This window comes from Apostichopus japonicus, chromosome 8 (assembly GCF_037975245.1).
Source record: "Apostichopus japonicus isolate 1M-3 chromosome 8, ASM3797524v1, whole genome shotgun sequence".
Lineage (NCBI taxonomy): Eukaryota > Metazoa > Echinodermata > Holothuroidea > Aspidochirotida > Stichopodidae > Apostichopus > Apostichopus japonicus.
Genome location: NC_092568.1, coordinates 17,582,574 through 17,606,581, shown reverse-complemented (window position 1 = coordinate 17,606,581; position 24,008 = coordinate 17,582,574). Strand labels below are relative to the sequence as shown.

Genomic DNA, 24,008 nt, shown 5'->3' with positions numbered 1-24,008 from the left:
AACCAAATAAGTTTTGCACAACAAATCCCACTATAGAAGTGAAATTAAATTTTGTTGAAGTTACAAGATAATGGTTTGTTTCAAGAAGAATCAAATTTACCAGACAATTATCTTAAAGCTTAAATTTATATCATAGAAATCTTTCTGATGAAATACGTACTCTCCTGACCGTCTCAGCAAAATCTTACTCCAATTGTCGGGGTCTTTGATTGCATCATGTCAAGCAGGGAGCTACCATTTTGTAAATCTGTGATGTTATTACTTCTCCCTTCCTTGTTTTTGTGTCAGTATAAAGTTGTATTAAACTTTACAGACGTATTTCAGATTCAGTAATTGCAAAAGCCCCATCTCTGTTACAGAAATTAAACATTGTAATGAACAAAGAAAATCATTAAAAATTCAAACATGCAAGGTTTGGTGATGTAATTTAGACTTACTAAAGTCTTCAGCCGTATGTGTGAGGGAACATTAAAACTAATTGATATATACCAGTCGAAGTCTGTTCTATAGCTGTGCGGGCAATGCAGATGCCATCAAATATTCTTCTAACCAGAAATGTAGTACAATGACCAATTTCACAGAGGGGTTCATTTGTGACCAAATATTAGCATAAAATTAATTGCTATACATTACATATTATGTTACGTCCTGTGCGGTACTCTCTTTAAAGATTCAGGAAAAAGGGCAATCAACAATCGCGATGAAGCTAAAACATCTTTCATATTGTTGTATGTTAATGTGATCCCTGAACTGCATTCTCCAGGCCATAAATTACTTTTTTCAAATATTAATTTACAGGTATTGCATCTTAAACACAGCATTTCTCAGGTGAAATTGGTAAAGTTTTGACACAATGTGATTATGACATCCCACAACAAAATATGCTTTGGCTTATCTCGGCAAAACAAGCTACGTGGGTTGTCTTAATTTAGTTAAGTGCAGTCCCAGTTTGAACAATACTTATGTACTTATGTACATTACTTATTTAATGTGGTAAAATTGAAGGCCAAATGCTTAAAGCTATTTTCAAGGTGTGACATAAATATTTTAGATGATTACATACAATGTAGCAGCCAGAAAAGAACAATATTGATGGCAATCCTTCACACAGAAGACCCTCTTACACATAGAAAGCCTACAGAGGATGTTCTAATAATTTGCACAGTAGTATAATGTGATCACAAGGTCAACATAGCCTATGCACATGTACTGGAATCTTCCAGTACTCCACAAGAAATCCACTCACAAGTAAGGCCTATGAAAACAATACAGATAATTGCTTACAATAATTGCAAATTCCCTTACCTGGGCAGTCCTTCCCCTTGAAACAAAGACCAGCAACACACAATAATAATAATAATAATAGCAGCACACACATACACACACGCACCATCTGTATTCCTCGGCACACCGAAGCACTGTAAGAATCCGGCTCAGCAGAGGAGATGGCAAATTACTCCTTCATAGTGAGAAACAAGTTCTGCTTGGCAGAGAGATACAGAGATACAGAGGAGAGAGACAGCTACCGAATAGCCTTCCCTTCTCCGCTGCGCAGCAGACCCAAGAAATTAACGACTATCACAGGCTACTACGGCAGGCATCCATTTAATTGATATCCTTCAGGCACATAACCAGGAGGGCAGATACCAGGAGAGAATTGGGATTTGTATAACATAATATTGGCTTGTCATGCAAGGAGCAATTACTCTGAAATGCAGGCTGTGGCCTTATCAAACAGAGATCTATGATATATTCTGTACATATAATCCCATTACATCTTAATAGTACTGTACATATAGTCAGCACACAATTTAAAACAGCCAATTTACAACCCTACTGTTTCACATGTAAGCAGAAATTTTATCCATCTCTAAACATCTAACTTTTTTGCTACTCAAATTTTAGTCAAGGAAGAAGAAAAAATTAGGAATGCGATAAAAAAAAATTGGGCCCTTAAAGTTTTGGCATTTTTAGCAGCACAGATTTCACTGAATTTAAAAAGGAACTTGCTTTATTAAAGTTCTCTGCTCATAACATCAAGGTGGTAAAGCCTGTTCAGCAATTACGTTCAACTTGAAACAAAAATAATGTTTTGTCAAAATTATTTTCACAGAACTTTTGCAAACATGATAACCAAATACAGTTGATAACATACAGTATACATAGTAATCTAGCACAGTTCCATCATGCAATTATCTTATATTTAAAGGTAGTCAGTAATAAGCCCCAAATTATACTATAATGCCAGAAGTTTTCAAAGAGTACCTTCCTGGAGGTTTTTACTCTCCAAATTGTTCTCAGACATTTTAAAGGAATACACAAGATGACTTAAATGTCCCAGTGGGGAAAATATCCTCGAAGGAATTTTGACCAAAGGTGACCATATTTGAATATCTAGCATATTTGGGGCAAATACAGCATACCTTTAAGGCTGCACTTCCATATAACCACTTCCATATAACCATTTCAAAAACAGTGAATGTTTCACTACTAACATATGTGTAATTATTCAGTGAAGTAGGACTTGAAAAGGCATCAAAAGTATCACAAATCTAAAAACTGGTACCCACTATGTAATTGTGCCACTTTTAGTAGCTAGTTTGCATAGTGTTTCTATTCTGAATTAAGCTTTAAAACCAAGCTTCTCTAGAACTGAATATATACAGAGCTTACAATGACCTATGAGTATTTCCTTGAGTAACCTCTCATGAACTTTGACCTTCACCAAAAACATGCAGACAAATCTATGCTTCACTACGAGCCGATGTATGTACACAAAATGTGGAAGTTTGACCCATTGTATTTCTTGAATAATTTTCAGGGTTCACAACACTAATATACTGTATACATATACACACACCATCATGAGCACATAAATTCCTCTTCCTCTCTCTGCAACTTAGAAGCCATATAACCCTTCATAGTATGAACTTTCTCAAAATTGCTCATGTCCTACAGTGAACAACAATTTCCCCTTGAGATTTGTGTGTGTGTGTGTACAGAGCAGGCAGGCAAGCATCATCTTACAAATGAATTACCATCTTATTTCTTTCAAGGCTAGTTTTTATGGTCAGTTATAAGCATGCCACCAGATCAGCCAGAGATAGGGAAGCAATATTCACATTATATATAGTCTTCATAAACACAATGCCAGATGTCACAAAACCTCTTAATGTACTACACTATGTAAATAAATGAAGCTGGGAGCTTAGCTGCTGCTTCAAACGACCGCAGCCACAGCCGGAAAAGCGGGATTGAACAGTTACCTAGGTTACTGTGTACAGTGTAACATACATAATGATATACTTGACATAAAAACAAGTTTCACATATATATAGGCAAATACAACACACAAAATGAAGAGCAGTTTTGATATTTCTATGTATAGAAAAGTTCCACTCCCTTCTTTCAACAGATTGCTCAAAAGCAACTTGGTTCCTTTTATCTTATTTTTGGAATATTTGACCACTAGTGATTGACCAAACCCACTGATAAATACATGTACAAAGATTAGGCAAACTAACATCACTTTTAAATAATTATATAGGCATGTGAATGCAGGTTACAAATATTTTTATATCCATTCCAATTTGAAATTTAGTGCAAAATTAGCACCAGGTGTATAAATGGGGATGTGTGAGGTAGCTTTCACCGGTTTGAGGCAGCACCCTTTGGGAAGTCCCCCAGGGGACACTTAGATGTGGTGCACTGTAGTGCCCAGGAGGGATTGTTTGAATTGTGCACAAGTTACCAATGACCAGGGATTCAGTTGTAAAGTCTTGTGAGGGGGCCTTGGCCTCAAACAAGACTCTAAACCCTCAACTCTTTTCTTTTGGTTTCCACTCCTATCCGCTCCCTCCCTCTCGCCTCCCCCCCCCTCCCAACCCCCTCCCAAGAGTGATCTTTCCACTCTGTCAAAACTGTTACAACATTGTTATCAAACCCCCCCCCACCCCTAAAGGGAAGATAAGGTCACTGAAGATATGCTCTGTACTTAAATCACAGTTTGTAAGGGATGGCTAAATTAAGCAACACATTCCCAGGAATCCAAATGAAACATGAATTTTGTAGCACACAAATAGGTTCTACAGCTAGATTATAACATTAAAACTTTGCTGATTCATGAGTAATCAAGTGATGGTCATTACAAGTATCTCTCACCAGGTGCTTCTCCGACAGTACTTGCATTTTCCCAGTGCAGTTAATGATAAGTACCCAATCATGTATACATGTACATTTAAATACATGACTTGCTAAAGGGGGTCTAACTGAACACCCAAGTCAAACAGTTTTTGAGACAAACTTCAACCCAAATTCATCCAAACCAGAAACAACCAAAACACTTTGGGTGTTAGAATGAGTGCATAGGGAGGGGGGTTTAGGTTGACTGGAGGTGACCTGCCATGTGACAAATCAGTAGCCCAAAGAGTTTCTAGGTCACTCTGTACAGAAAGAGTGCAGTAGTTGTAAAGAGACGGGTAAGTCAGGATGTAAAGTGAGTACTCATTATCTCAGCTGGAAACGCCATAAAAATAAAAAAAACCTGTATTTCATTTAAATGTTGATCAATTTAAAAACACATGCAACCAACAGACAGTAGTTAATAACTTTGGTGTTTATATACTCATAGCAACTACTATGCATGCATGTTTGATGTTGTGATCTACAAACCAACAGTAACAACCTTTAAAAACAGAGCACAATTTGCTATACATACAGTAAAGATATAAACAAAGTAAAACATGCAACAGGAACAACAAAAAAACTAAATCTTTATTGGGAAGCATAATTGCTTAAAGCAAAAATTGATCTTCGATTATATGATCCAAGTTTTTGAAATAAATTAATAAATAAATACTATTTACTACTTACAGAAATGTTGTAAACAAAGTTGAGAGATCCTTCCTCCTCCTTAAAAGCTTACACACTGAGAGTGATTTAAACTCTTTCCTGTTAGATATCAGCTAACTGTACCCCAAACCACTCCTATTTTTAGTACATGAATGAAAAGGAAGGGACACCCCTGCTTAGTAGGCTGTGGAACCCAATAAATTGTCCCAATGGAATGCTAAAATCCCTTTCTCAAGCCCTTGAATAGCAATCAGTTTTTTTTCAAGAGCTGACCACACAATTGAGACCTCTATTGTACTCATACAGTTTATTCAGAAAGTTGCCTAATCCAGTCTTAGACGGGATTATGGATAAACTTTATGCCAAGTGTATTGTAACTGGTTGTTAGAAGCTACAGCTTTGTAAGAAGCAGCTAAACACTATAGGTTAGTGAAACTCTCCAGAAATACTTCTGATCACAAGAGTAAACAGCTAAAGGCAAGTATGGAAACAGATGAAGACCAGGCAAAAACACTTCCATTAGCTGGTTGCTATGGCAACCAGATAAGCATTTGCCCAAATTTGAATCAGATACTTCACTTCCTCGGAAGGAAGTTGGAATGAAAACGTTCCGAATGAATCTTTTGAGACGACGGCATGGAAAGTATTTGATGAAGCTATATGAAACATATACAAAATTCCTGGCCTTAGTATTTAATCAATTATAGTCCAGCTTAAACAGTGAAGACATTTTTTAAGGACTAAGATTTTCATTGATTTCTAATTCAATTTAACCAAATAATAAATATAGAAAGGGAGGAAGGGGTTGGATAGAACTGCCTCATAATCACTTATAAGCACTATAAGAAACTCTGACTTTTATAGATCAACTCAGCAATGATTAATAACTGCTTCACAATTGATATGAATGTTTTGAAAGGTCATGGAAATGGTTTTTGGGGGATCGATTCTTCAACCTGAATCAGTGTTGAATGTTGATGAATCTTGAGGCAGATATTTTCATTAACTTTCTTCAAAGTATCAAGTACCCTTAAACTTAAATATATAGTGTTTACTTCATGGTTGTCTGTCTCTCAATGTAAGATTTTGATGAAATCGTATTTGATAAATTGAATCTAGGATCCTTAATCTACGTTAACCTGTTCTTGTGGAGAGATGAGGAGGAATTTGTCTATTCTCTATACTATCAGTCAAAGTCTTCTCTAAATGGATATAAATTATGTTTTGAATTTAAAGGAGGTATGAAAGCAACTGTAACATACCTCATGAGTTCGAAATTCCTGCAATAAATGTTATCAAATTACTTTGTATCAATTTCAAAACATAACCCAACCTTGGACACCGTAATCCAACCCAGGAGTGTTCTAGGAAATTATAACAGCAATTTATGAAAGCTCTAGATTGTCATATTTGTGTCTCACCTAATATTAAATGCTTCTATATACTATATGTACAGCAGAAATATTACATGCTGACTACCATACCTACATACAATACTTGCTCCAGTGTAGCTAATATAAAACAGACCACATGTTTTTAACAGATTTTTTCACACAAGATACTTGTAAAATCTGGCCAATTTCCCGCCTAATTCCTTTTTAGACAGCCATGCATTCAGTCAGTGGATCATTTTTTATTAGTTTATAGACAAATGTGATCTATACATGTGTTTCTTATCATAAATCACAACATCATGTGTGTTGTAAAGTACTGTTATTTATGAGTTAAACAGTGGTGGAAAATATTTCCATCAAATTAGTCCGCACACAAAGATCTAAAAAAAATACAAACTTGTATATTCTGCTATGAACTATTTATATTAAAAGACAGAAAAAGAAAAGACAATTTTATTAAGAAAATTTGTTAATGGTTTAAATTAATCCTAATTACTCACCATTTGTACAAAATGCTTCCTTTTTTTTTGCCCCCAACAAACAAATGCACATGTGATCAAATTCGACATGAAAACCGTTCTAAATATATGGATTCCTATCTAGTGCAAACAGCTTTTGCAGCTTTAAATATATATCTGAAAATCAGCCAATCATCCCCTATTCTTGATCAGAGAAGTTCAAAGTCCTGTGTAAAGGAGGGCCCACCTGAATACTAGTCCAACATGAATACTCTTTTTCTCTCTGCTTGTATCGTATTTACATAACAATACCGTCAACAGTAGATGGTGGCAGTAGATTGCGCCGGAAGTGGCCAGATGTCTCCGTGCCAAAGCGTGTTGAAAGGCTGAACTGGTTGTTTGATTAACACGAGCAATGTCCCAACGTTGGTTAACCAACGTTTTCGCTTTGTGTGTTTAAACCAGAAGTGCATGTCTTAGCTTACACATCTATAACGATGCCATCAACACCACAAAGTGAGGGCAGAGTAACTATTTCTAACTTATATAAAGTATGATATTGTTGACTGGTCCAAATCATAATTCAATGAATGCTGATATTGTCCAGACATTGTCATAGCCAAAATTGCCAGCTGAAACGTTATCAGCCAGTGTTTCTTTCTACTACACTGACTAACAAATAATTTCATCAGCTGATACCGAACTTGGAAATTTGTGTGTTTTAGCTTTAAGATGAAACTGTCAACGTATTGTGAAGAATAAATCAACAAGGTATGGGGGGAGGGAAATACTACAAAAATCGTATCATATCAAGTCCACCACATTATAGGCTGCTTTAACTACTATGACTTAAACAAAATAAATATATAAGTGGTCATTTGGACGCTATTTCTATTTCTCATTCTTTCCTTTTCATTTTGTTTCCCTTTATTTTTCAGTCTGTTTCAAGAAAACTAATCATAGCCTACATACATGAGTCATCAACATGACGCTTCATCACCATAGCAACAAGGAAAGTTTACAACTTAATGAAATAAAACCTGATACAAGACATTAAGCAAAACCATAAGCTGAAGTATAGATCCAGAGCTTTACAGGCAGTGACATCTGAATCAGCGATGCTTACGTTTCATCTGCTAGATTCCGGATTCAAGCCCTAGTCAGTCAGACTGAAGTATATACATGTTTTAAGTTTTCGGTCAAGAGACGACTCGCCAATTTAAAAAATAAAATTGGAGTGCGGAAACACAGATGAGTCATCTATGTGAAGACAATAAATCCTCACCATGGCAACGGTGAGAGTTTACATCTTGAAGGTGACACAAATCTAACTGCCATCTTTGGCTTAAATATATGACGGAGATCTCAGTGAACAACAACTCCCAAAAACAAGTAAGAAATATTTTGTTCCATTTTGGGAGATACCATTTTTTTTTTTAAGTCTGTCTGGGAGCTGTCATTTTTGTGAAATCTGTGATGTTATAGTTACCAGTAGAATCCGAAACCTGTTTTACTCTCTCTTTAGTTTTCTCTCTTCATATTTTCAAGGTAGAAATGTGAGCAGTGTTGACCATGAAATCAATGCTGTCACTATAGGTGATATTAAGAGGTTCAATTATTTTACATCTTCAGCATGTGAAAAAATCCAGAGCTACATTACAGAAATTAAATGTTGTAATAAATAATTAAATACAGGAATGTTTGAAGCAAATGTGATTTAGTGATCAGTCATATTTAGACTTTATCTATCTCCTTTTCTATCTCCTTTCTTTATCTCCCAAAAGGAATAAGATTTTTTTTTTTCTCAGCTGACTGGGAAAGATGTTGATGACAAATGTCTCATTGACCAATAATGATTCTCGGGTTAGTAGTCTCCTTCAATGGGATGAAGAGCTCAAAGAATGGAATAAGAAGAAAAGTTCAACAATATATTTATGAATTGAGAGCTTTATAGTCAGTGATATTCGAATTCTAAATCGTTCAGACCATGGGCTTCAGACCATGGTCGGGAAAAACCAAGCATGGTGGTTTTCACCATAAATGAGCATATATCATAATTTCCCCCTTTTTTTCTTTTTCTTACATCATGCACTGCAACCAAGACCAGTCATCTAAAACTAAAATCTCAACAACATGGCCACAAGGATAGTTTACAACTTTATAGAGGAAATTTAAACTCCTACTGTAAAGACTTTAACAGCCATGTTTGATAGCACAAAATTACAGTCTATTACTAATTCCTTACAAGAACCTACTAACATTTGAATTCAAAAGTGATGCTTGCATGCATCTGGCAGATTGGGGTCCAATGCCCAAACAGGCAATAATTTGTGGGGTTGTTATCAAAGCATGGCTCATATTCTACATGGTGGTATGAAGTGTTCTATATCTTTCAAATTTTGACCCAATTTTATACCAAAGGATACATACCAACTAAAGAGTCAAAGAGAGAAGTTTAAGCCTAGGGTCTAGGCTTCGAGGTTGGGAGGGGAGGGGAAAAGGAGAGGAGGGGTTGAATATATGGCAATGGAGCTGTGTATCAGAGAAACATACCGATGCAGTTGTTGAAGAGAAAGTTGAGGGATAGATTAACAGATATTAACAAATCAAAATTGATTATTACTGACGATTTAAACCAACTTCCATCAGATCATATAGGGTACTACATATGTAGTAACAGTACTTCAATTATTATTGTTGCTCCTGTTTTTTTTGTTGTATTTTTCTTTTTCATCTATTAATAAATTTTTATCTCAACCATAAGGAGTTCATCAAACAAAGTTGTTAGACTATGGTAGTCAAAACACAAAACTTATCAGCACCTCAAAAACCACATAACAATCAGTGGGGGGGAAACAGAATCTCTTAACTTAACTTTTCAAGGGCAAAAAGGTGTTGGATTTCACACTTGGGCTAACTCTTAATGTCTACATGAATGCAAACCAACATTGGTAGGTGGAGTAAGGCAGAAAATAGAAATCTTTAGCCTTGACGAAATATTCCACAATTATTAAATATATATAAAGAAAGTTGATGTCTTGAAAATGGGAAAAGATCAGCCACAACCATTTCCCCCCCCCCCCCCCCATCTTTTTGTCCTTCTTATTAATTATGCCATATCAACACATAATGAGAATCTACTGTAAAAGTACAGGCTTGTAGCAATCTTGTCAAACTTGGAATGCCAGTGTTTGTTTGGAAGGGCAGAATTTTTGTTTGGGTGGGGTGGGGGGGGGGTGTGGATCTACCATAGGGGCCCATTACTGTAACCATAAAATTTGAAAAATATAAAAATGAAGGGTTGGAATAATCAAAATTTGGGGAGCATTGCCCCCACCCCCCCCCCTTCCCCAGCTACGGTCCCACTGTAAAGTTGTCCTTATATACTATATACTCAACTACACAATTAAATATGAATCTCCTCAACTAAGCAGCATATCCTTTACTTCTCTTATTTTTCTTAACTTTTCTTTTCTCTTAGACTATGACATAATCAAGACTAAAATTATGTAACACCACGTAACACCACATGTGGTGAGTCAAAGACAAATACATAGATATTACTCAAATTCTTTCAATGACAATATACTCACTCACCTGTTATAAACCTGTATGATAAAAACAACAGCAACTAACGTTCCTTAGACCTAAAAAATTAATTCACTAATTCATCTAATATTTAAAGCCAATCAGTTTCAAGTTTGCACTCATGGAAAAACTTTTAACTTGTAGATACGAGTAAATGAACATAATGACGACCACATGGGGTACCCAACAACAGTATGTAGAAAGTAGTTGCTGTTCTACAATATATGTTTAGTAAGTCTACCCACATGACAAGTGTGCAATTAAATCATCAACTGGGCCTGAATAGGTCACCATTCTTCCACTTTTGGTAACTCTTAGCCAAACTTTGAAAAATGCAGTGCTAATAAAAGCATTAACAATACCAACTGCCAGTATACTACATATTTTAAGGCAAAGCCCTTCATTCTATGAATTTTCGAAGTATTTCAGTTCTCTGAAATGCATTTGGCACCAATGAATATATATATTTTCCCCTTCCTTTTTGAAAAATTTCCATATAAATATCTTCCATTCTTGATGATTTTAGCTGCATGAATTTATACCATGTTTCATTTCTAAATTTGAGAGACTTCCACACACAGTCTTGTGTGATTATTGCCACCTGAAAGCCTTTTCTCCTTAAACCTACATTGGCAATCAATTACCCTCCTTTGTTTGACAAGTTTTTCTTTTTCCCCCAGTTTTCAATGCTAAGGTATTTACACAGTGAAGTATAGCTCCTGTTTACTCCGTTTGTGGGCCACTCCACTTCCAAGGTCAAACGATAAGTTCAAGGCTACTGTAGACTCCCAATCTGAAGCAGACCCATCACAAATGTCTTCCCCGGAACACTCGATCCCGTACCATTCATTCACAACAGATTCATTCACCAATGCACCAGGGCGGTAAGCTGCCGATCGTACCATCCATTAATTAAACACAGATGGCCTTGAACCAATTTCAATTTCCACTAACTGGGGGGTTAACACCGAACCGTCAAACAAACTCGGTCTATTTGCTCGAAACTCGTCGGAACAATAACAAACTGCCTATCCCCCCTCTTCCAACAAAAGCCACCTACCAGAACCTAACCTGAACACATGGCCTGAATAGAACAGCCAAAGAGAAAATCAATACTAAGAGAAGCCCACTTAACTAGAATCAAACACTAGTATTGAGCCTCTCAGGATTAGGGGTAATATATATACAATCACTGCAGGCAATGGCCAACATTGATTTTGATGTCATTACTAACTTTGAAATGTGGATGACAAATTTGCATTGTCCAGTTAATCCTGAAAAAGAAGAGATTGCCTTTGGGATGATGACCAAACATGTGCTCCAGTGGGAGAACTAACAATAAGCTTTGGTGTTAATCAATTGCCTCTATAGATCAGAAGAAGAAGAAGAGGTCAAAGATAAAGTTTAATTAAAAGTGAAGGAGAAAAAAACAAAATTCACTATAGTGGCATACAATGACCAACTGTGTGGAGTGTAAGACAGTAACATTTAAACATATTCATAAATACACACTGTAAGCACAAACACCAAAATGCACACTTGAGACCAAAATAACAAAGAAAAGGAAGATGGCAGACAATTCTCAATAATTATGTAAAATAGATGGTTTCAAAACGAAAAGTTGATAAAGCTCTACCGATGACTAACAGTAACTTACAGAAACGTTCATACAACCTTCCATCTTTCACTCGAACATGACCTTTCAACCTTACAAATTAACTTTTCAACCTTATATAACTTTCCTCTTTCCCTTTACCACTCTCAAGTAATCAGTCCACTGTAATCCACAATTCCTATTCAAGTGCAAGCTCCAACTCCAACCACAAGCAGTGAAATTTGCTGGTAAGATGCTACAAATATCAAATAACGCAGGCAACCATGACAGCTCCTCATTACTTAATTCTTCCATGCAGCAGCGTGAAGTAATCTAGCTGGCCACTAGATTTTAGACATCTGCTGTGACAGTGTTGTGGGCTAAAATCTATGCTAAATTATGTCTATTTTGAAAAAGTAAGAAAAGAACTTTCCTAGGATTATAAAACTACTCCATAAATATAGTTCATTTACATGCAAACCCAACACACAACTGTTAATTTAATAAACAATAATAAACTGAAGAAAGAAATATTTCTTGGTGTTGTGTAGATTTACCAAATATTTACGAAAATTGCATCAATTTTGAAACAACTCATTTCCATCAGCTCTTCAACAAGATGATGGATGGGTGATTGTGATGACCAGCATTAAGTAGAAACGAACTGAACGATTTAACGTGCAATCTCAAACTGACTTTATTACTTTATACACGCTCGCTATATACACATACGCAATATAAGAAACACAATAGATGTAGCCATACCTTAGATTCCTTGATTTGCATTATTTTGCATGCATTAAATGAGTATCACAATATCACAGTGATGGTTAATGATGATCTAATCCATCAAATTTCAACTTGGTACAAATTCCGAGCAGTTTTGCACTAGTATTCTGAACCCATGGATGCTACCTGTCTCCCATAATGCTTCTTCCACATTCATTAATGTTGTTGATGAGCTCATAAAACTCATTGCATATAAAACATTGCAATTCCCTAGGTACTTTCCATTTCCCCCCAAGCTGGTACTTTACTAAGTCCTATTTGCAACATGCAACACTCACCCCATGAAAACTGTTTTGAACACATGAATGTTAATTAAACCCAAAAACGAATGAAGGAACTGTACTAATTAGAATTCCATTTGCTTAAAATGAGCGTCAGTCTGCTATTTAAATTTGATGAGACATCCCATTTACATTCAGTACATTTTATATACATCACGGTTTATAAGCCTCTTTGCCCAAATTATGAAACCACCTAGGAAAAAATTATGCAACGCATAAGATCTGTCAAAACTCAGAATTTATCGCAACTACTTTGAAAAACCTAGATTAAGATGCTGCTGTTTCATTTTTGTAATGTTGTGAAACAGCCGATGATAAGAGCGATCCTTGTTCTGTACTCAAGACGTAAAGTACAGAACAACGCAGACCTTGCAAAAGCCACCGGTGACGATGGAGAAATGGATGACAGGTTTTTGCTAGTAATGCGAACATCCTGTGGCTATTAAAGGACCTTCAAGGAGATTGTTTGTTTATACAACTGTTGCCATGGTTCCATGGAAGATCCAAAACCTCTTCACGGTGATGAAGAGCTCTGTGACATGGCAACAGCTAGCAGCTGACCATTATGATGACTTCATAGGTAAGAGGTGTTGGCTTATTTCCCAAGAGCAAAACGACACAAATTGAGTAAAATAATTGTGTTTGCGAATTTCTTAACGCATTTCTGATGGTCTTTTCTGTTGCAATCTTAGATCTTATTCACTGTGGGAAATTTCTATACTGTCGAATATATATGTAAACTCCACTACTAATGCAGTGTTTTCAAATTTAATAGCAACTATGATGTTGGAAGAGCAATTTCTACGGACTTTGTTCAATTTCATTTCCTTCATATTTTTTGGTATCTTTTGATTTATTTATAAATTTTGCTGTACATTTATTTATTTTTTTAACATTTCTTTCTACATATCATACTCTAAAAATACAAAAACTGGAGAAATAAAGCTGTTTCATGAATTAACTACACCCTCCTCTAGTACATGTCTCTTGTATTTCACTATCAAACCTTACCTGGTTATTCATGAGGTCTTTATCGTACTGATTTTTACATTTCTTTCTACATATCATACACTAAAAAGACAAAAACTGGAGAAATAAAGCTGTTTCATGAATTTACTATGTACACCCTTCGCTAGTACATGTCTCTTGTATTTCACTTTCAGACCTTTACCTGGTCATTCTTGAGGTCTTTATTGCACTGATTTGATCAGAAGTTGAATCTCCTCTGACAAAGAGGACACAGGACCTAACCATAAATCAATGCTTATAAATATTCAAAATCTTCAGCACATTTCACAATTTCAAACATAACAGAATTTCTATACACCTAAAGAAATCTTAGGTGTCACTAAAAACAAAAACATTGTTATAAACACTTCCACTAAAAAATCTCTCCTTATTCACACAGCAGAAAATCAATTAAAGGTTACTCATACCTTTGGCAAACTTGGATATATTTATAGCAACCAAACAATTCATTCCACAAAATTGATACATACTGTACCCAAGGAAAACAACTGTGCATTGTTTTCTTGGGTAATGCAAAAAAAGTTATGGTTCTGACTGTGGCTTCTTATCACTTTAATACCTTAAATTTCGTTGCAACCACAGGTGGTGGGACAGTGATAAAATATCAACTTTTGTCCGTTGGATATAGATTGAAAAAGTGCATGTATTATGCTGAGACAGGTAAGGGAGGAGTAAAGTAAGTTTTACTGTACAAAAAACACATTTAACACAGTTTGAACATATCAAATGGCTCATTACAACTGTACAGAGTTCACTTTACATTCCTATCTCTACTTCATTTTTAATGCTATAAAATCCTGAGCAATGCAAGGATTTGTGGGATTTGCAAGCAGATTTTGCCAGATTAACCTTTTCCTCAATATTTCATTTAGTGACAGACTTTTGAATACAACCAATCACCAAACACAGCTTTGGTCTACAGTAATTCTAGATCAATGGCTGATATTAAGTTAATTGTAAAAGTTGACATTTGCATAGATCTGTAATCGGTTTATAACTGTGCACCATTTAATAGCCATGTAAAATTGGCACATATTCTGCACCGTATAAGATATCCATCTATGGTTAAAACCATTTGGCCATCCCTTACCGAGTCATTATTGACCATCTCATCCACGAAACAAAATTTTGCATCCTACATATTTGATGTACTGTATGTAATGTATTATAGTTTCATATATAGACCCTGGGTTGCATTATTTCCCGCTCACATAAATACTGAGCTGTTTTGTTATAAAGAAGAAACTGGAAATATCTTTATTTCTGAATATTTCCATTTCCTTCAAGACTGTTATGTGGGCAGAAGCAAAAAAGGATTGGTATTATATTACCAATATGATGTATGGTTGATGTATATTTAGCAGAAAAAAAATAAAGGAGCTGGGAAACCATTCAAATCCCTTTTTATGAAGGAGTGAAGTGCAAAGAATAATTTATTATGATCGATTCAAGTTACATGTAAATACCTTTCCTTTTATTATTACATTAGTTTACAGATCGAACAGCATTCATGGCATTTAAAGAAGCATCAGAGCTGGTCACTCTTCCATCAAATTGACTGGACAATCCTGGGTGGACAAACAGACTAATAACTCAGTTCCTTTTCTTAGCAAAAGTCAATGTTAGTGGAAACAATTTCTTTTTCTTAAAAGAGTTATTATTACAGGTGATGGCTTTAGCTTGAAGAGCAGAGCTGGTGTTATAATTGTTATCATTAGATTTTGTGTTAACAAATGCTACCCCCCCTCCACCCCCTCACTCCTGCTTCCCCCCAAAATAAAACTGCGTTCCCTCAAAATTCACACCCAACTTTAGCTTTCCATGTAGAATGCACAATATAATGAAGACACACCAGTGGCATTTGCTAGTATGTTCTAAACTGCAACACATCTACTCAGTTAGCAGCATATCCTAAGGTCAAGCACATTGGAGAGAGAATGCCAATTTTTCATCAAATGTTAAACATTACAAGGTCACATCCTGGGGGTTTAAGTTTCACTCCTGTTACATCAACAACTTCAATCAGCTATATCTTTTAAAAAAAAATCTGACCGACAATGAAAGTGACTCTATTTCACCAGAATGCTTAGAATTTATGTTACCTCATTTTGTCCATGTACTTCTTTATTTTTTATGGGGGGGGGGTGGAGGGAGGTTAGGGTTGGCTCGGAGAACTAAGAGCTAACAAGTTAAAATTTAAAATCATCCTACTGACATACAAGTATTGATCGCAGGTTACCCCCAAACCCCCAAACAGACAAAATCCCCACAACCTCCTTCAGGATATAATATTCTTGTAACTGGAAAAATAATATTCATGGAGGTTAGTGGAGTACTTCACGCACTATTACAGATCTGGTGTAAATTAAAACTGTTATGTCACAAAATGGTCTAAAAAGTTATGCAAATGTACATTTGAAGCATGTTTAGCTATATATTCCAAAACTATAATTAGTACCACAATTTTATCCCAAAATCCACAAACCTCACATTGTGACCACCAACTTTAATCTCTAATATTCAGTCACAATATTTTGTTACACATGAAAACACATGTACATAAGTACTGATCACTCATTCCTATCAATAACTCCCAAAGTGAGAGATGCTTTGACAAAATCAATGAGAGATTCTGCAATGTAATATTACTAGTAACTTAAATCATCATTATTAATGCATCATTACCATCATCATCTTCCTTGCTGTCTCTTAACTGATGATTAATTCAGAGCAGCCGCACCGATTGTATTAAATTCAGTCTCTTACTCTTACATTCAATTAAAACAAAAGAAACACATTCATTTAGTGTACAACTTATTATACCCCATAAAGCGTCTTAAACCTGTAGTATAACTAAAGATGTATTCGCAGCAGCTTCGTATCCTGGAGACAGATGATCTACGCCTCGTACATTCGATCTGCTTATATGTCATGTAGCTGCTGTCACTTTTACATACTAATTTATCGTGCCATAAAACCTGCGACTTTCTTAAACGTATTAACTAATGTTTGCCACTTGACTGCTGATGCTTCAATCAAGATATATATGTTATTCATGGTCAAGTTAGGCTAGGAATCATGTTCTCAATTTCTTTTCCTTTTTTGTGTGTGTGTTTGCCTCTTTCATTGATTCAATCTGAATGGCAAGCAAGCATGACGTAGAAAGATACCTTCTATTCGTAAGTAATTATTAAAGACTAGTGCCATCTTTAAAATGACAATATTATAAGTGTCTCGGTCGGACAGAAGCATGGTAAATCATGGGACGATGCTGACAAGGGATACCTTTCGAGATGAAAATCACCTTCAAATTTCATACTCAGAAAGGACTTGATTGGACCTTGTGGTATTCTCACAAAATGATGAGCTAACATATCAATTTATCAGCAATACATTGTTCCTGATAAAGAAATAACTATCATGACATGAATCCTCATCCCAAACAAAGATTTCCAATAACCATATAAAATGTGCACACTAAATAAATGTGCTGAATAAGATAGATATTTACCAGGTTTGAATGTTCTCCTCCTTGGAAGTTTCGCTCTTAAAGTTCTTTTTTTTACAAGGCTTAAGGAGGTTTGACCTTAATTGACCTCCTTTGAATGACCTTTGACCTCCAAAGAAAACCCTCTGTGTTTTGGTATGCTATAAGACAGAATCTTGTACCAAACAGGAAGTTCATGCAAGCTTTACTTTTGGAGGTTTTCAGACCTCCATAGAAAACAATTTACAGTCCTTGTACTCAATAATGTGGATCAATGTACCCTGTGTCCTGGATAAGAACAATTAAATGCACAGCTCAGAGCAGTTTGCACATAGTTAGTTCTACATGTGTTATCTCTGAAGCTCATTCCATTCCTGCAAACCAGAAAACATTTGCTCCTCGGCAGCAGAGTACTGCCGATAGACGGAAAGCTTCCTTAGTTACCCAATAATGCGATAATAATCAATTGAAACTTGGCAGCCACATGGCAGCATATTATCTGACACACCAAGTACACATAAATCGTAAGTTCAATTCTGACATGAGAATTTTTTTATTTAGAACGCAAGATTTACTCCATGGAGATTCTAGCCAGCCCAATGCAACATCCCCCACCTCAAACTACTGTTACACTAGTGTTTCTGCAGACACCATTCTGCACCCACCCCATCCCCAAACTAAGGAAACATCTCTTGAGTTACGACTCTGTCTGAGTGACTGGCTTAAGTTAGGCCATATACTGATAGCGTCAAAATATAGAACTGTGCAGCACAGTTCACATACACACTATTAATTTAGCAGGTCACTCTAGCCTAGGCTAACTTAGCCCTACAGTGGGTTGATGTACCCTGTCCCATGGTAACCCATTGGTACCCTAGTGGAAGGGTAGCACTAGCAGTGGCACTAGTGGTTGTATATAGTATGCAGAGCCCCTATCAACCTCCTGTTGTCTTACTATATAAGTTGTACATTATAACTTAATCTACCCCAGTCCCAAGTTACTTGCTGTAAATATTAAGATACTACTTGGGTTCAGTAGTATTAAATAACGTTAGGCCTAACTTAGTTAGGGTTTACATGATAATAACAGTGGAAAGAACGAACGAAGTTTCATCAAGCTTAACGTTATTATTGACGTTTTGGCCAAATAATACATTCTTAGTCTCGAAGTAAGGTAGAAGATCGCAAGTACTTACGTATTTAAACGTGGGGGCAAGAATTAAGCACAAAAGACTAGACTACGGTCCTACGGAATCTTCTTTATCTTTACGTCCACGCCGTGTCTTTTGTAGACTATCCGATCCCGTGCTCGGTCCAGTCACCTTTCCTTTCTCTCAACCCTCCTCGTCGATTTGTGCTCAGCACATGCACAAATTCCGTCTGCTTTAGGTTTTCGTTTCTATCAGAATCCACTCGACTCGATCGCATGTCTGCTGTGCACCTACCCAGATCAGCGAGAGATCTGTCAGCAGAAGGCACACCATATGATTGTGATACCCTAACAAAAAGTTGAGATTATGTCATTACAAAAACCAACAAGCTAACAAAACAAGATGTTTTTCCTCATAAAAAGTATTTTTATGGGTCTCTCTGCGCTACGTTATGTCTGTTATGTGTAATTTGACAAGTAATGAGCATGTGAGAGACACAAAGAAAGTTAATACGTGGTTCACAAAGGGAGTAAGTACACAGGTACAATGGCCTTATGTAGCGTATGTAGCAACCAATGGGGATCCCCCGCAAATGATGAATAAAGATTCCTTTGTTGCACACCCTTCAAGCTATGGCAAGCCGTTTTAGCCAAGATGTTTTCTAGCGCTAGTGTTCGAATTTTGTCATTCTCTTCCACTTGCGGTGGTGGCGCTATTGGGTGGATATTTGAATATATTGGAAATTTTCTTTGCAATTCCCCAAACCATACTGTTTCTCAACCACTTACGGTACTCCAGAATAACTATGTAACTAACTGAGGCAGTGGTTTCAGTGTTTAGATGTAAAATCAAATGAGCTTTCAAATACATTTCAATGAAATTGAATTGTTCTCACAAATGTATTTTTAGCTTAAAGTAGACATCTGAAAAGCGAAAAGTTCCCCAACCAGAACTCCAAAAATCCAGAGAAACTTAGCTGCTCTCTCTGACATGAAGTTTCGGGCCTTAACCTCGCTACGAGAGAACAAGAAACATTGCAGCTTCTGGGGGCTTCGCCTCCCTGGACCAACTAAGGATCTGGGACATAACAATCCACACGGTAACATTAGAATAATTCCTCTTTCTGGTATGTACTTATGTACTTCAAAATATCTAGCAAAGCCAAGAACTATCTGATAATGCAGCACTCCTATACTCCCAGCAAAAGCAGTGTAAACAATTGGAAATATTTTCTAAGCGTCTGTATATACAGCTGTAAGACAGCAAATTGTCACTTTGTTGGTTTAATTATTAAAACGTTGCTCGGCTAGTTCCTACAGTCAGTCTCAAAAACGCCAATCGGTCTCAAAATCGATCTATTGTTCACCCACTTAAGATCTTACCAGGTTGCTAGTGGCTTCATCTGCCAAATTCTCTGAAATTACTGGCCAAATCGGATAGCATCGATCAAATGACAAAATAGGGTATGCTGTACTTATCTAAAAAAAAAAGACCCCGGATAGCGGCGTTCCAAGTACCGAGAAAAGACATGAACTGAAATGATATATGCAAATCCCTCCCGATACCCAACACAATGGGAATTCAAAAGAAATCCCGACCCTTAGCAGAAAGAAGCCCGAGAGTGCCATATCCGGGCGTCTGGAGGTGCCAAATACACAAAAATGCTCACCCAAGCCTAAACCATGACTGGGCTTGGACGAATACGGACTCTCCTTTGGGTACCCACTAACATTGCTGCACCGCTTCTTGCCACGCCACTTGTCCCAGCCCCAGATACCCCCCAAAAGTGGTTCAGGTTGGGCGATTAACCGCTTAATTATTTGGACAGTTAAAAGTCCCTTAGCGTATAAAGTGTCGAACGTGCATATACTAAGTGCTAAACGGTGGCGCTGTGTTAAGAACTAGAGTTCCTTTACCTCTATGAAGGAACTCTCAACTAAACTATTCATCAGTTACTTTCTTCATGGAGACACGCTACTTATAAGAATAGTAGAATGGAGAGGTACAAATGTTAAAACCGGCTTGCCATATGGACCCGAAGCTGGAATCGCGTTGGGTTCGGGGTGCTCAGGATCTCAACTAGTCTCGGAATTTTAACAGCCCCCCCCCCCATCCCCCATCTCCCATCCCCTTCAGCGCGAACATGCTTTGAGTGTATGACTCTGGGCCTCACAAACCTACTTAAGTATATATACTAAATTGAATTCCAGACATGTTTATTGTTTGCCGCGTGAAAATTTCCCAGCCCCTATTTTCTCTCGTCCTGTTTGCCGGTCAAGAACAAATCCAGCTTAAACGTCCAGAAAGATACAAGTTTGACTTAGGGATGACATATTATGAATAAAAATCGCATGCCGGTTAATTTCGCAGACAACGACCATTATAGGTCAATATAGTAGATCGATGAAAAGTGTAATAACTCCGACCTGCTAGACAGAGGTGGCGAAAGAGGGTTCGATCTATGGAGTGGGCTGGGCTGGGGGTAACATAAATTTCGAAGGGCAGTGGGACATACCTGTGACTTTGATTTGAGGATGCAAAATACGAACTCACTCCAAACGTTCCGACAAAATGGGTTTTTTGTTCCGTTCGTTAAGTTTCCGACTAAATCGTCCCTTTCTTAATTCCTCAGCAAAAAGTCACTTTCTTGATAACAAAACGACACTTTTCTGAAGCGGCAAGTTTAATTGTCTAGCGCCCCCTAAACGTCATTCTCATGTTCATATATCAATGAGCAACAGAGGAAAGTGGAGAAAGTTAATCCTTGTGAAAGGTGGAGAAAGTTAATAATTAACAGGATTTAAATTGTTGGACACAGTTTTGAGAGGTTGGAGCCTAGGAGGACATATCACTTTGATTTGGGGGGGGGGGGGGTGGGGAACCTTAAAGTGATGTTTACATGAACATTTAAGCACGGCCCTCTCGGCGGACAACAACTTTTACGAAGCCGGGCCTTATAGCTGTCGGGTCGTTGAATGGTCTGAAGGCCCTCCTCATATAAGTCAAATCTAAGTTTGAAAGTAACATGGTGCACTTTGAGGCACGTTTAATAAATTAGGTCTAAACGCTAGGCTGTGGTGATTAATTATTTTGAGAAAAAAACACGATGTTTTTTCCCGACTGACGATGGAGGCATCACACCCCCCCCCCCCCCACCACCACCAGCGCACGACTTGCATGATTAAACTTGTTTAAAAGGATAATGAATAGCTTTAATAAAATAACAACAAGAAAGACGCAATACGAATGACTGCTGGTATGATTCCACCTGTTCATTGAATCTTAACAGAAATGAATTCAGTTTATTCTTATCGTACAGTGAGTATACTGAAAGCTTGACAAATCAGTTTAGCGATACTTATGTTAAGTAGGTCTACTATACCAATACATAATACATGGAAATCAAATGTTTGGCTGTGATTTGAAGAAAAAAATGAAAATAATGTGCTGCAAAATACAACTAAATTGCTTTTGTTTCATGCTAGAATATTACATTTGTTGGCGTTAGATCAAGAACTGCAACTAAATGTCTACCCGTATAGGTCTTGTCTGAGGCTTTTAATCGCGCACCATATGTGTATTCAAACCTGCACAGTCGCCTATATTCAATTAGAAAGAAAGAAAGAACTAGAAAATTTTGTCACGTGAACATATTTACACTGCAATGAACATTTTAATTACACACTCTTCATAACATAACTTGTGACGGTTACAAAAGTTTCCCAAACGAGCCAATGAAATAAAGAAGTAATATTCTAACATTACTAGGCAGGCATACCATACAAAATGCTGGAACACATAAACACTTTCACCTGACAAGCTGAGACTGTTAATTAACCCTTAAATGGCAGTTAAATAATACTGTCCCTGAGTTTTTGCAAAACGGAATGGGAACTTCCAAAAATAAACGATGTCGACATTATGGGTATTTCCAGCATGCATGTCTTTATAGAATTTATCAACTCATCGTTTTATGACACTCGGCATGGTACAATTCGTTACTAGGCTAGGAGTACATATCGTGCTAGTTGGTTGTGTGGTAGGCTATAGGTAAATATCCATAAATGATATGAAACAGGTTTTTACATCATTGTTCTTAAAATGGGTAAAAAGATAATTCCATACTTGCCAACGTTTGTGTGGCCACACAAACATTGGGTACTAATTTGGAATCAGTGACCGGAAGTATAGAGGTGTTTATTGACCCTAACCTTGTGACCCTAACCTTGTCACTGTCACATACATGTAAACAATGTATGAGGTGTAGCCTGATTCTAAATTAGAGCTAAAACATCTTTGGGGCCATCCGTGCGATTATTTTGACGCCGAAAATTGAATCTGACTTAGGATAACGATTTTGGAAGTAGGCTAGCCTACATTCATGTTTCATGAACATTTGCCAATTTGTTTTGTACGCCTGGATGTACTCTCTGAAATCTCAATGGTGAAGTAATACAGTGATACTTTTCAAGACAAGTCACACAAGGCAGAATCTGGTCACATCCACATCTAAAGATCTTTCGGCGAAGTCTGCATACGGACGAAAGTATGGTGCACACGAAATCATATTCAGTAGGCCTAATAGGACTAGCGCCTCTCGCTCCAAATCCAGACTTTGTTTAAATACATGGTTTTATCACTACGAATCACAAAAGTAAAATGTTTGAATGTTCAACTGGATGCTCCTTTTTAATAGTTTAACATATGTCGTCTCCTTACCTCCGAGAAATTGAAAAAGGTCCCAAAACGAAAACCCAAGTCATTTGCAAAGCTCTTCCAGTGGAAAATAATATGTTCAGTTCAAACGGAATTTTGAGAAATAAATGTACGTTGACAAGAAGAAAGATGTTTTTAATATTCTTGGGATACTGCATTTGAACTCGAGCTCATTTTTCCACCCGTCTTTTTCTTGAGCAGCATGGCCTGGATATTCGGCAACACCCCTCCTTGGGCAATAGTAACTCCTTGAAGAAGCTTATTTAGTTCTTCGTCATTTCGTATGGCCAACTGTAAGTGACGTGGAATCACACGAGCTTTCTTGTTATCTCTGGCTGCATTTCCCGCCAATTCCAATATTTCTGCAGTGAGGTATTCCAAGACGGCTGCCAGGTAGACCGGTGCACCAGCCCCTATCCGTTCGGCATAGTTTCCTTTACGTAAAAATCTATGCACTCTGCCCACAGGAAACTGTAGGCCTGCCCGATTAGAACGTGTCTTCGATTTTGCAACTGAGCCGGACTTGCTTCCTTTACCTCGACCAGACATGTTTTCTATTTGATGAAAATGAACGAACTACTTAAATGACCCACAAACAAAGATATACGGTCTCTTTTTCAGCACTTATATGGCGATTATTTCAAAAAAATACACAAAATGCAACATACAT

The 24,008-nt window shown here is 37.0% G+C and overlaps 2 protein-coding genes across 4 annotated transcripts in view; both read right to left on the bottom strand.

Annotated features, from left to right (window-relative positions):
• LOC139970813 (uncharacterized) overlaps nt 1-19,098 on the bottom strand; it is a 63,441-nt gene extending 44,343 nt beyond the window's left edge. Inside the window, exon 1 of one of the 3 annotated variants that reach the window (XM_071976827.1) lies at nt 18,668-19,098. The gene's annotated coding sequence lies outside the window, so the exon portion shown is untranslated. Of the gene's footprint in view, nt 1-1,305; nt 1,453-6,745; nt 6,896-18,667 lie in introns of those variants that run through there. The other 2 variants (XM_071976828.1, XM_071976829.1) reach the window with 2 other exon arrangements.
• A 4,375-nt stretch (nt 19,099-23,473) lies between these two features.
• On the bottom strand, nt 23,474-23,887 carry LOC139970508 (histone H2A-like). The gene has a single exon (XM_071976272.1). The coding sequence runs from the start codon at nt 23,885-23,887 to the stop codon at nt 23,474-23,476; it is 414 nt and encodes a 137-aa protein (XP_071832373.1).
• Nucleotides 23,888-24,008: the final 121 nt, after the last annotated feature.